This window comes from Misgurnus anguillicaudatus, chromosome 22 (genome assembly GCF_027580225.2).
Source record: "Misgurnus anguillicaudatus chromosome 22, ASM2758022v2, whole genome shotgun sequence".
NCBI classification, from domain to species: Eukaryota; Metazoa; Chordata; class Actinopteri; order Cypriniformes; family Cobitidae; genus Misgurnus; species Misgurnus anguillicaudatus.
The window spans coordinates 3,774,132-3,789,154 of NC_073358.2; the positions used below are offsets into that span (position 1 = coordinate 3,774,132).

General features: G+C 35.8%; 1 protein-coding gene across 1 annotated transcript; it reads left to right on the top strand.

Annotated features, from left to right (window-relative positions):
- The first annotated feature begins 213 nt into the window (after positions 1-213).
- hoatz (HOATZ cilia and flagella associated protein) lies at positions 214-14,997 on the top strand. Its single transcript, XM_055200420.2, has 6 exons — positions 214-500; positions 2,619-2,654; positions 2,745-2,815; positions 12,389-12,448; positions 13,080-13,132; positions 14,721-14,997. Exons 1-6 carry the CDS (start codon positions 299-301, stop codon positions 14,785-14,787), a joined length of 489 nt encoding a protein of 162 aa, XP_055056395.2. The 5' UTR covers positions 214-298; the 3' UTR covers positions 14,788-14,997.
- The last annotated feature ends 26 nt before the right edge of the window (positions 14,998-15,023 follow it).

The window sequence follows — 15,023 nt, forward strand, 5'->3', positions numbered from 1 at the left end:
TTTGTCTGTTGGTATTTATGTTAGCACATATTTTTCCAGTATGTTAATTTGGTAAAAAAAAATGCTTCTGAGTTATGAAAATTAGGTTGCTTCTATGCCTTAACTAAAAATGACTTGTAAAGATATAAGCAAACGTTTTGCAAACGATGATCTGGTTTGTTTAAGGGGACTGAAATTACTTTTACATCTTTTTGCAGTAGGCTGCGCACTTCCGTTTATCGGGGAGCGTTTGGTCGCCTTGACAACCGTAACACGTCCCACAGCGGCTGTTTAGCTTTAGGTAAGACATCTAGCTAATATGGCTGAAGAAGTAGATGAAAACGCTTTAGACTCTCTTTCAGAAATCGAAAAATATTATACATTTTTTGATGGAGCGTCAGAAGAAGATGTGGCATATGCAAAGGTTTTCTGGAACTCTCTCTCCTTACAGCCACCAATAGAGTCTCGTCTCGTTTCTGCTGATGTAAGGCAACGCTTGAAAGTCGCCAAAGCTCCGGGCTGTAAGTCTGACATGAGCAGCAATTATATTAAAAAAAGGGGGTAACACTTTACACTATGGTTGTATTTATACCGATGCATTAATGTTAACAGTCGCCACTTGTGATTTTAAAAAATGTATTAGTAAATGCTGAAATTAACTTAAAGTAAGATTATTAATTAATGCTAGATCATTGTTAGTTCATGCCAGAGTCGTATAAAGAGATACACTTTGATCTTGCCGCCGCGCGGTCACGTGATTCATTTAAAGTTCTACAGTTCCAAACCAAGCCGAGCTGTCAATCTGTTTGCATAGGTTTTCAGCTATTTTAGGTAAATATTAGCTTGTAATGTGAATTGATTACTATACTTACTATGTGTTTAATGTTTTTTTACTAGGGAGTGATACAGTAAATCAGTTAATAGAGATAAACAGTATGGTGACCCAAAGATAACCGTGATTATCTATACCAACTACAGCAACACAGTTTATCTTTTATTTTTGTAGCAAAAATATGGCTATATAAATGGCTATCAATCTACTAAAAACATAATTCCTACACTTTTACTGTATTAAAATCACAAAAAAGATCGCCAACGCGGTTTGTAAAAGTGAAATATAACAGAAACACACTAAATTCATATTTAATTATATTTATAGTACACATTAAACGTTAATATAATTATACATGATTTTTAAGGATACATCACTCGTATTAACACAATGAAACACATAGCAGCATTGTGAAGCAGTGACTTTCTGAGGCATTAGCTACTCGCTATTACCTCCTAGTGTTACTCGTAATAGATAAAAAAGATATGATATATTAAAGGAGATGGCCACCAGTAATAATATAGTAAATCATTAAATCTATATTATTCACACATTATACACAACTCATTAAAATATAAAAATTTTAGTTATTATTAACGATAATCATTACCTACAGAGTTCATAAAATATCACTGTTGACTATATTCATGAAATGTCCGAAAATGTAAAGAGAAACAGTAATTTCAGTAATAATTGAAATGAATGGGCTTCGAAACTGCGTTTGGAACTATGGGTCACATGACACGCTGTTACTTCCGCATTCCATTCTTCCAACGGACGTCTATGTGAGTGTCGTAACTCTTATTATACGACTCTGGTTCATGCTAATGCATTAAAGCGTAACTAAACCCCTGGTCAGAGCCTGACTCCACCCACTGCCAATATTTTAAAAATGCAAGAAAAGTAGGCAGATCCCAACAGAGATAGAGGGGACGAACTAAGCTCGTACCAAGTGTGTGGTGAGATCGTAACAAGGGCGTGGTAAGCTTGAACCTGCTTACGTCACGAGTCATTTTTTGGACCCAACATCCAATAGGAAAATTCAACTGCAGTAGCCACCGTTCAACCTGAAGAGGGCAGCACTCAGACGTTTTTACACCATATATTGTAGTATTGAAACACTTTATATCCACATGTCAACAAACTTACTTAAATCAATGAACAGCACTAATAAACCGTCATTCTTACAGATCAGTAACTAAAAAAAGTTGGATTAGGGTTTAGTTACTCTTTAAAGTCACAGTGAAATTGAAATTAAAAACTTACTTTTATTTTGGAATATTGTGGTATTTTTTACATATGACTATTCTGTCAGCTTCATTAATTTTATAAAATATACCATTTTGGTCAAAAACGCAAATCTCCTCATCTTCTCAAAACGATATTACTTCCAGTCACAGTTATGCAGGTCCCAGGAAAAAAATCACAGCGATTAGCAAATAGCAACATGACCAATTTCTAATGATCCAATAAATTCTCGATGGAGAATTCAAGCAAGGTGCACGTTTAAGTTCAAAGCGGTGTGCAAGTTTTGCTACGGTTTTCGGGTTGATCGACATGTTTCCTGGAAACGGTGTGCACCGGTGTGCAACAGGGTTGTGCCCCAGGCCCTACCTTTTTTAATTTCAGAAGCCATTTCCCTCGGTTAGAAGAACAGATGGCTTTATGAGTTGAAATCGATTAGCACTTGCTTGTAGAAACTAGGATTATAATTTTTTTAAATATGTTGCCAAATTTGTGGTGAAGAATAAATAAATTTTTTTCTAAATAACCAAAATCTAACGATCTTTTATTACATGTCTTTTAGCAACAAATGCACCATATAAACTGGCTTCTTGGCCAGGTAAGTAGACTATTATGTGTTGGGTTTTATTGTAGGCTACTTAAGCAGATATTATTACAATTTGCATCAGCCTGTATGTTTGCTTGACAGAGACAGATGATATTCAACAGAATGCTTACTTGAAGCAAAAGCAAGAGGAGAAGCAGAAATACATGGAGATGGTGAGGTCCCATTCGTTTAAAATGCAAACAAATTCACAAGTTCAATGATGGCACATTTAAAGCTATACAGTTCATGATTCTACAAGGCAAATAAAAATTGTTACATTATACTAGAGCAGTGGTTCCCAAACTTTTTCAGCGTGCGGCCCCCCTTGTGTCAGTGCAGTTTTTTGCACCTAGTAGTGCTGTTGGTTAGTTGGCTTATTATTTTTTAGGTTTAATTACACAGAATTCATGATAAATTAATGTATTTTATAAAATGTCATAAAACTGCGACCCCCCTGGCACCATCTCGCGGCCCCCAGTTTGAAAACCACTGTACTAGAGTACTAAATTACATTATACAAGATCTTCCAAATAGATATTATTTGAATACATCAGGAATATTCTGGATTTGTGTTTGTGTTGTAGAGCAAAATTGTTACAGCAAAACTCTAATATATTGAGCTGGAGGTTTTCCAATTTCTGCAAAGTGGAAAAATGCAGCCATACCTTATTAGTTACTGAAAAAAAATTATTAATATAAATCTGTCCTATTGCACACCTCAAAGTGAACAACTATTACATTTGAGTATGCCACACCGGACAAATACAGAATGCTTTACAGAAAATCCTGTAGTGTTGATTGGAGAAGCCCCAGCTTCTGTCACTACTGTCCTTTAAATGTGGTCTTCAGTTTAAAGGGGGCATATCATGAAAATCTGACTTATTCCATGTTTAAGTGCTATCATTGCGTCCCCAGTGCTTCTATCAACCTAGAAAATGTGAAAAAGATCAACCCAGTAACTTAGTTTTGGTAAACCATTCTCTGCAAGCATGTGAAAAAATAACTCATTGAAATTTGTCTCCCCTTGTGATGTCAGAAGGGGATAATACTGCCCCTTAATCTGCACTATCCAACCACGACACTGACATTTAGTGCAGAGATTAACTCATTTGCATTTTAAAGGACACACCCAAAACTGCACATTTTTGCTCGTACTTACAAAGTGTCAATTTTAACAAGAAATAATAAATGATTTTAGCTAAAACTTCACATACATACTCTGGGGACACCAAAGATAAATTTTACATCTGCAAAAAGTCTTGTCCCCTTTAAGCAGAGGCGGACACTACTTAAGTATTTTTACTTTCTACATAAAAGTAAATTTTCAAGTATTTGTATTTTATCAGTTTTTCTTTGTAAAACATTCATTCCAAAGCATATTGTCATAATTTTTACTCCACTACATTTTCATAATTTCAAGTTTTTGGTTTATATTTAATATTTAAGTACATTAAACATCTAGTATTTTTTTACTTTTACTTAAGTAAAAAGTACTTTTGTACACAAGTAAACAATTTTTATGTAATTAGGTATTAAATCTATTTTAATATGCAATATAAAATGAATACACAGTATCTATGCTTTAGAATATAGTGAACATTTTTTAGTAAAGTAAAATTTTTTCCAAGAAAAACTCTCTGATAAAGAACAGATGCTTGGAAAATTTACTTAAAATACTCAAGTATCCACCTCTGCCTTTAAGGCAGTGCAGTGCAGCATAAACATAATGAATTAACTTGTGGTGGGGAGTTATAGATTGCTTATGAAAGATGACTTGAGATGGGGGAGTGTTCAGCATGCTGCGTTAGCAAAAGAAGTCTCCAAGGACCATCACAGATATGAAATGAAATGAAACTCTGCCATATACTGTCATTGGATGACTCGACTGTTTAAAAATCTCACACTTAGAACAAACCCTAACCCAAATTCTTTAAGTTTGGTGCATAGCTTTATCTCTGTAACAATTATTATGCAACATTTTAAGGAGATGTAAATAATCAGACTTCTATCTATTTGGCAGATTCTTATACAGTAAGCGTGCATTGAAGCACTACAAAACTGATGCTGTACTAACTGAGCTACAAGAATAAGACTTACAAATGTGACAGACCAATAAATGGGTGGAAAAATACTGATTTAATGCGTTTGAAAGGGTGGTCTTTTTACATGTGTCAGTGTCCCACCATTACCGCAAATAAATGCCATGTCTTTATGGCAGCAAGTTTTGCACAGACAGGCACGACTCACTTTTTCTTCCGAACAAAAATCATGTAAAACAATAGGTTGTCATTGCATAGCTATACATAATAGTTAAAAAAAATGACAACAGTAGATGTCACTCAGTCACATTCCATATTTCCAACCATCAGTTAAAGGGATTGTTCACCCAAAAATATATTACTCACTCCCATGTTGTTCTAAACCTGTATGAGTTCTTTTATTTTGATGAACACAGAATAAGATATTTTGATAAATGATGGTAAGCACACAGCCGCCAGAACCATTGACTTCAATAGAAGGAACACAAATATTATAGAACTATTGTGATAAATGATGAAGATATTTTGATAAACTATGGTAAGCACACAGTTGACGGTACCCTTGAATTCCATTGTGTTTGTTTTTCAAATGAAAATCAGCTGTGTGCTTACCATTATTTATTTGATGCAGAATATCTTCTTTTGTGTTCATCAAAAAAATAAATTCATACAGGTTTAAAACAACATGAGGATGAGAAAGTGATGTTAGAGATCACATTCAGATATGATCAAAACCAAGCGTGCGGCACAAGCCCTGAAAAGTGAAGCCAAAACATCTCGATTGCCCGCCAGTGATTGATCCCAGTATAGGTCATAAACCCCGCCTCCCCCATGTTATTCAATGGGACTTACACTTCAATTATCTTTTTTCCGAAGCTGGTTTCTGTCATTTACTGTAGTTTTTATCACGCAGATGTAAATTCAAGTGTTTGCTTTCAAAATAAGATTGTTTTAGTTAGTTATTTAATGCTATAAAAACGGTGGTGTCATGTCATGATTGACAGCTGTGATATCGTGTGATATGTGCATTCTGCGAGAGCGAGGGCATGGGCTTGATTTTGCGGCTTTACTTCCTGCTCACTACTGCGCAGGACCAGGGCCAGCGTCAAGGGGGGGCATTCGTGGGCCGTGCCCCCCAAACAGGTTGTTGTGCCCCCTACACAGTTTTTTATTAATTTAATATATATCAAGAATAATTCAAATAAATTAAACATTGAATGTTTCATGACTTTTAATGTAATCAAATAAGGAAAATATAGTTGATATATGTTTTCTTTAATTAAAATAGACCATTTTCTCTGATTATTTGTATTGCAGCGTCTCATGCGTCTTTACGTCTTTAGCATATTTGTGACTTGATACTAGCAACGTGTTTTTTCGTGTTTTTGTAAAATATGGATATTAGAACATTTAGAACCAACCAGCACCGCCTGCTTCATCTGACTTCATGCAAACACCGATTGGCTCGGAGATTAGAGGTCGAGGTAGAAATTTCAAATCTACAGGACACTGTTTAAGGAAGTTTATTAATTATATAATGCTAGTGTGCGAAAAGGGAAAACCCCAAAGAAGCTACTGAAAGCTTTTAGTAGGGGACCCAAAAGTATCATACAACATATAACATACAGTAACAAATAAATACATCAAAACACATTCACTACAACAACAAACGACAGACGATCCCAGCACAAATATAACACTTATAAATGATCAAGAAGTATACGTAAACAACAGTTTTCCCTTGAGTTTTTCCTTAAAAACGGAGACAGGATGTAACATTTTAAGGTTTTCCTCAAGCTCGTTCCAAATCTGCGGGCCTCTACACACTACACTCAGGCTCGTACATTTTAATCGTCTTATTTTACCAGTAATTAAATGTTTATCCCTTGTGTGATAAATGTGCTGGGGTCGGCTGATTGAAACAAGTTCACACAATCTATAATTTAGCTTATGTACAACCTGGAAAATCATACAGGCATTCTGAAAAATATTGTATTCGGCAAGTCTTAATAGACCAAGGCGATAAAACAATGGACGCGAAGGGGTATTTGGCTCAGACCACGTTAATATTCGTATAATTTTTTTCTGTAAAGACTGTATTTTATTCAGATAACTCGTAAAAGTGTTACACCATATGACATTACAATAGTTTATATGGGACTCAAACAAGGTTTTATATAATATAACAAGTGCTGACTGTGGAAGAAAATTTCTTATTTTGATAAATAGTCCAACATATTTTGATAATTTTTTTATTAACTGATCAATATGAGATTTGAATTGTAGACATTCATCAATAAAAATTCCAAGAAATTTAGTGGTGTTTACTCTTTCAATAATTTTCCCATTTATTTTAAGACAGATATGTTTTTTTGCCAATTGATTTTGTTTGGAATAAAATACGATATAATTTGTCTTATTTATGTTAAGAGATAATTTATTGCAGCGAAACCAAACAGCAACATTTCCTAGTTCTCTATTTAATGTTCCTTCCATTTCATCTAGACACTTATGTGACAAAAATAAGTTTGTATCATCAGCAAATAAAACCTTGTGTAAAGCCAGTGTGGAATTTTCAAAATCATTTATATATTTTAAAAAAAGAAGAGGGCCCAAAATAGATCCCAGAGGGACTCCACAATTAATAGGTTTTCTAACTGAGATTTGTTCATTGACACTTACATACTGCTGTCTACCATATAAATAATTTCTAAACCAGCTAAGGGCTAATCCTCTAACTCCACAATGGTGTAATTTTTTCAGCAAAATGTCGAAATCAATTGTATCAAACGCCTTAGATAAATCTAAAAAAATGCAGATACCGCTATCTCCTTTATCAATAGCGTCATTTATCTTTTCAATCAAATCAAGTACCGCCATACATGTGGTTCTTTTTTTTCTAAAGCCATACTGAGAAGAAACAATAATATTTAATTTATCAAGGTAGCCATTTAACCTATTGTACACTACTCTCTCTAAAACCTTTGAAATTGTGGGCAAGATTGATATCGGACGGTAATTGCACATATCATTTTTATCACCAGACTTAAAAACTGGTATAATTCTAGCTATTTTTGTCCTTTTTGGTACAATTCCAGTTATCAAAGAGAGATTATTGTTCGTACATGCCGGCTTTAGCTATTTTAAAGGTAAGTTAGCGTTGTTCTAATTTACGTAAGCTTAAATGTGAAGTGTGGCTATAGACCGTTAACAGCGTTACGACCTGATTATTGCAAAACGGCTTTTAGGATGCGGTGTGCGCTGCACTATGAAACCCATTCATTTCAATGGCTTGCGCCGCGTGAGGGCAGTTTGTTGTTGCGTTGAGTCTGTATCAGTTCTATGAGTGTGTGCTTGCACACTGTATTTGTTGTTTTAATGCCTTGTTTTTGCAAGTTATTGTTGCTAATTGCGTGCCCCCCCCGTTGGAAGCCGCATGCCCCCCCGTTAGTTATGGTCTGGCGCCGGCTCTGCGCAGGACTGGTCCCGAAATCACTACTGCGCAGACTCAAGACCCAAGATGTCAGGGCCGTTTTGGGACACTGGCAGCTTCACTTTTCACCAATGGAAGAGACCGAACAGGCATCGTCCATCTTTTTTTACAGTCTATGATCAAAACATACACAGAGTTTAACTTTTTTTGGCCTTAGTGGATGCTTCTGTGTTTTATTTATTTTTTTTGAAAATGAAGTTTTTTTATTATTGGTTTTCTTTTATATATTACAAAACATACTCGTATACAATTACAGAAATAAAATACCCTTTACAAAATAACACAACCACAAGTGAGTACAATAACATTTAACAATAGCAGTACATTTAAAAGCACAGCAGGATAACCAAATTCACACTTCATGAAGTGACAGCCTGAATAAAATTCTCAAACATGTCAAAATCCTTCTGATTCCGATTCATTCTGGCTAGCATTTTTTCATACGACACATTCTCTATCATGGATTCAGTCCACATTTTAAGTGAAGGACATTGCGTATCTTTCCAGAATCTTAGTATCTGACGTAATGCCGTAGTTACACCTACTGTGACAAGGGAAAACTCTTTATTTTTAATTTGAGGAATCTCAGATTTATCTCCTAAAAGACATATTCTTGGTGAAAATGGAAGGTCAAATCCTAAACATTTACCAATATATTTTAACACATATTTCCAAAATTGTTGAATCTTTGAACATTGCCAGAGAGCATGAAAGTATGTGCCAGTTTCTTGTTTACATTTCCAACATTTATTATCCGTCAGACAACCCATTCTAAAAAGTCGCACTGGTGTAAAATAATATCTATGTAATACCTTATACTGTATAAATTTGCCTCTTGCTTCCTTTATATACCTTCCACTGTGGGACAAAATTCTGTTCCAAGTGTGCTTCTGTGTTTTATAAGTTGTGTAAGAACACCACCTGGTGGATATTAGTGGGAAAATGGATTGCCATAAAAACCCGACATTGGCAGGAAAGCATTTTTTTCTTAATTGACGAGTTACCTTCTCAATGGCGGGGAAAGATTTGAGCTCAAATTGTGCTGCGCAGCCACTGGTGTAGTTGGAAGTGCTCTGAGACGTAGTGCAGACAGCTTTCGAAGACCCGAGTTCGAGTCCTGGTTTGGCGTCCTTTGCCGGTCATGTTCCCATCTTTTCACCCTGTATGTTCCTGTTTTCTGCTTACAATACTGTTTGTTAATTAAAGATTAAAAAAGAAGCTTACGTTGCTCAAAAGCACCTTTTTCAAAGTAATTTCAGCTAAAGCAACATGCACACAGGTTGGCAAACACTTCACATGACTCTGTATAGAGCAGACAATCTTCAGTCTTTATTGACTGATGAATGGTTCTTTAAACCGGAAGGCAGGACTTCCGTCACCTGATCGAACATATTGAACATTGCATTGTCCCCTATACAGTAGTAATAGCAGTGCTCAGTCTGGTTATATCCAACATCTTTGGCACAAATGACAAGATCTGGATTCCGTGTAAACACATCTGAAATGTTTATGCTTGGCATAACCAGATGATAAAATTATGCCGATTGATTGTCCACTTTCAGTGCGCACTTCAATGCTTTCAAACAGAGCCCTCGGATGAGTCTGTAGATTTAATTTAAAGCCTTTCGTTGCTGTCTGACTCGTGTAAATTTTCTCACAGTGGAGCCAGATGAAATGCTATCTTGCTGGCCGGCACACTTAAGGGCCTTTACCCTTTCCAAAGCCCTGCATTTGTGCGGCGATGAATCTTTCCGATGAGCCGCTTTCTCTCCCAACACTGCACTAACCACAACTACTAATCAGATTAGAAGGAAATCACTGGACTCGCAGATCAATTCATCTCAGTATGAGAATAAGGGACTATTGATTTACCTTTTTGCAAGGCACTGCTATAAAGCAAAAAAGTGCTTAAGAAGAAGCAGCTTTTGTCACCCAGCTTGATGGTTGAGCACATGAAATTATTTCATATTCTTTTCTCTGTGCTTAAATTAAATTATTGTTTAAATGCAAGGTCATTGTTATGACACAATGCTTACACTGAGACACAAAATGTTTTTTTAGTTTGATCAGCAACTCATTCTTCAATACAGTAATGCATCTTTCATGTGCTCCGTCCTACATCATACACAAACCGAGTTTGTGTTCTGTCCAATTATTTGTCTTCTTAAGATATAATGTAAAGTGGTATAGAGCAGTGGGCAGTGCCCTTTCTGTAATGTTTCGGCATTCCCACTCTGAGTAATCAACCTGGAAAGCCCAAGATGTACGGCTCTCTGGAGGACAGATCCATTTTATGAGATTACTCTCAGTTAATTAACCTCCTTCTCAAATCTTCTTAATCAGACAGTTGATAGCGTAAAGCTATTTTTCTTAGGAAAACCTACAAAGGAGCATTTAAAGATTGAATACAAAAACATTGTTTAGTGTGTTAAATTGCATAGTTCACAGTGTAAAATGTAATCATATGTACTTGCCATATTCAATTAGAATTTTATGAGTTTTAGCAGATTGCAATGTGACAGATGTTTACATATAGTCATAATAATCAACAGAGCCATTACATTACACTATTATAAATGATTAACATGCCTTAAAATGACATTGGCTTGAAATATGGTTACTGTGTACAAGCATGTAATGGATTTAATGAAATGCCATTAAGTGAAGCCAGCGCGGCAGCCAGAAACTATGGGTGCTAAATCAAAATGATGAGGTTTGTTTAGTAAGCGCAGGCGTCCCGCTATTCAGCAGTACTTTTTCCCTTTGAAAGAAGTGTAGGTTTATATGTTTTCATTCTATTATGTATACTTTATTATATACTTTATTTCCAGTGGCGGCTCATCCGAGGGGCACAAATTCAAAATATGTGTTTGTTGCGTCATGTGAACCATGTGCATCAGGTGTTTTGTCAAAATAAGTGCCTGCTGCACACGCGTCGAAACCATTTTTGATAAAAGAGACGCTCACGTTCACAAAATACACACAACCTTAACACTAAACTCTGATTACGCATGACATTATGCGAGTATCTGGCAAACGCGAGCGTCTCTTTTATTATAAACCCTTTAGACGCGTCTGCAGCAGGCACTTATTTTGACAAGAGACGTGATGCACAAAGGATCACTCGACGCACAGAACACATATTTTGAAATTACGAACCAGACACACACACGACGGGCTACATTCATGTTGTGACAAACTTTGCAATTGAGTGCCCTCGAAAAAAGAAGTGACTGGCCGCCACTGAGGCCGCCTTGTTTTTTTGTAGGTTTTTTCTTGTAAAGCAATAAAACCTTTAAAAAAGCACTTTAGAAATAAATGCGACTAAAGGAATAGTTCACCGAAAAATGAAAATTCTGTCATCATTTATTTACCTTCATGTTGTTCCAGACCTGTATACATTTTATCTCTGTTCTGAACACAAATTATGATATTTTAAAAACCGCTACAACCAAACAGATCTGGGGCACCATTCACTTCCATAGTATTATTTTTTCTTATATGGAAGTCAATGGTGCCCCAGATCTGCTTGGTTACATTCTTCATTCTTTGTATTCAGCAAAACAAAGAAATTCATTCAAGTTCACAATTTGTAGGGATGACAGAATTTTTGAACAATCCCTTTAAAGGTGCAGTGTGTAATTTTTGAAAGGATCTCTTGACAGACATGCTAAATAATAATTATCAGGGGTGTATAAAGACCTTTTTATAATGAACCATTATGATTTTATTACATTAGAATGAGACATTTTTATCTACATACATGAGGGTCCCCTTACGTGGAAGTCACCATTTTGTGCCGCCATGTTCCTACAGAAGCCCTTAACGGACAAACGTTTTACTAAATTGTCTCCGTTGATGACATGTTTTTCCGGTGGCGGGTACCATAGTTTCTCTATGCGTTTCAAAAGCGAGGGGTGAGCAGTGGACTGAGCCAATGGTTGCAATTCACAACCTCACCACTAGATGCCACTAAAATTTACACACTGCACCTTTAAATGCTGATCTGACAAATTGTAACAAACACAGACAATTTAATTTTGAATTAACAGGTTTGTTTGCATTTTTTTATTAGTGTGAATTAGTCTTAAGTGTATGAAATCTTTTACAGATGGGCATTGCTATCAGTGCCAACAGAGCTGTCCAGCTATCCACTTCAATAACTGTTATGCAATACCCTGATGGTGCATTTACTTATATTTGTTTTTATTTAGGCCAAGAAACGAGACCAGATTATTGACCTACTGAGACGGCAAAGGAACGAGAGAGTCAAGGTATGAATAATAAAGTATATACCAGATTTGACACCGTTGCGGTAAGTTGCTTTCAGGACTCGGTTTGTATTACCCTAATTCTCATCTGAGGACTTTTGCTAACACAGCCTTTGCAAATTTGGATGCTTCAGGACTGGTTTTCTCCGACAGCCAAGTGTTTTATCTCTCTCTTATTCATTAGAGTGCCCTCGCTCGCTCTCTCTCTCCCTTCCTCAGCACTTTTTCCCCAGAGCCTCAGCGTTTCTTAGGGCATCCTCCTCTTTGGAGATGGAGAGTAAATGAATGGGTGGGCTTCCTCCACACTTTAATGTCTCTCTGGGGAGCAGTTTGATGATTACGGGTGGTGGTGCTTTATCCTGCTCCTATTGAGAGCCTTACAAACCTAGTTTATTAATACAGGTTCCACCGAAGTCAATTGTTTTTAGTAATTGCTATATATTGGTCATCATAATCGTGAGTCTATTTATTTTGTGGAATGAGGTGGATGTTGTCATGGGCTCTTCACGTTTTGATCTGTGTCTATTTCAAATTGTAGTCAAATTTGGTAAAAGTTCGTAGTATATTTTGTTGGTTGTGGTTTTTAAGATAGGAGAATAAATGAAGGTTTGCTTTATATTTAATGTTTTAACAGAAGGAGATGATTTCTCTCCAACACAAACCAAGAAAAAGTAACCCAGCCGAAAGGTATGTACTTGTAAAATATGTAAAATATGTATAAAATGTATAATTATATGTAATAAACAGGGTTCCCACGGGTCCTTGAAATCCTTGAAAGTTTGTGAATCTGGGGGAAAAATTCAAGACCCTGAAATATACATACATAGATACAGTCATTAATAGTGCTTGAATCTATTTTATGCAAGAAGTTTTTTGGGGGAAAAAATCCATATTATTCCCTGTGTAGTGTAGGATAATATCATAAAAATTCTAGACTTTTTAAGCACACGTGCTAAACTGTTCACTTTAAATGCTTATGTCTTCTGTATGCAAATGTTGATTCATACCAAAATGCTTTTGAAAACGTCTCGGGTTATGTATGTAACTGTTGTTCCCTGAGAAGGGAACGAGACGCTGCGTCTTTGGCAATATTTCAGATAGCGATACACTTCCTGGCTCCCGCTTCACCCTGTCTTTGTCGTTAAGCCTCACCATTGGTTGAATTTGATATACACATTCAGACACACTTACCCCTGGAGGCGTCCCCAAAGTGTCACCACAGTGACGCAGCGCGAGTTCCCTTGAAAGGGAACTGTAACAATGTATCTTTAAAGGTAACGCGATGTAATCTTGCTCTTACTTGAAATGTGTCCCCACATTTAGTCCTTGAATTTGAGGGTATTGCACCTGGAAAGTCCTTGAAAGGTCCTTGAATTTGAAGTTAACTAAGATGTGGGAACCCTGAATAAATATATTAAATACCTAAAAAATAAAAACAAATCTTCATCTTGTTGGTTACCGCATAAAGCATGTAAAGCATCTATAAAATTGTCAATTCTATAATTTAATGCATTATTCTAGTTAGTAAAGTAGTAATTAGTTTCCTAATAGTAATTTATTGCCACAGACTATATAAGGGGAACTAGTTTGCTGATGTTGCAACAGTACAGTAAATCACTTCTGCTTATAAAAGGAAAAACACATACAGTAAGGACTCAAACACAATATTATTTACTCATTACAGTCAATCAACTGTGAAGAAAATGTTTTTGCATAACGATTTCATATTTACTTAACCTACAAAAAAAATGAAGCCAATAATGATGGCTTGGTGGATAATCAACTGATGCAGATATTGATCTGAAATGTCTGATCTTTACCGTGCTGTACTTACAGTTCAAACCTAAATCGATTAGCTATCCTATTATCCAAAACAATCCCTTTACAGACAAATGCATCATTGCAAAATCCTTTAATTAATGTCATGTATCAGACTTTCATTAGCCTGTGTGGTGCATTGGTTTCTCGCAAGTTAAATCTGCACTTATTACATTTATGTCAAGTATTTCCAACATTATTATCTTCACAGTAGATCAAAATGTTTGACTGAATTTTTACTGCATACATGCACAATAAAATGATTTTATATGCATAGATTTGGTTTGAACATGGGCGGGTTAAAATGTCACCTCCATGTTACACGAATCATTGTATAAATATTGTTGGGGTTGCATTTGCTAGTTTTGATGGAAACTATACACCATCAAACACTTTGTATTAAACAAGATTATACCCATTCTAAAAAATGTAATATTTTTATGTTTGTTGTATATAGACATGCTCCAAAGACCCTTTCGTCATCTGTGGATGAAGACCAGAAAGAAGTTCAAAAGCTCCAGTAATATTAAAGATCATTTATAAGCAGTCCAACAAAATGTTATAATGACGAATAAGTGCTCAAGACTGACCTACAGTGCATGTGGATTAAATATATAAAATCCTTATTAAACTTTTAACACATTTACAACTGTTGGCTATGTATACAGTAACATTGTGTAATTGTATGGGATTTGTTCATATGTGCAAAAATAAAGAGCTGATGGTGTGTTGGATGCTGGCAGCTGATGACGTGTTATGA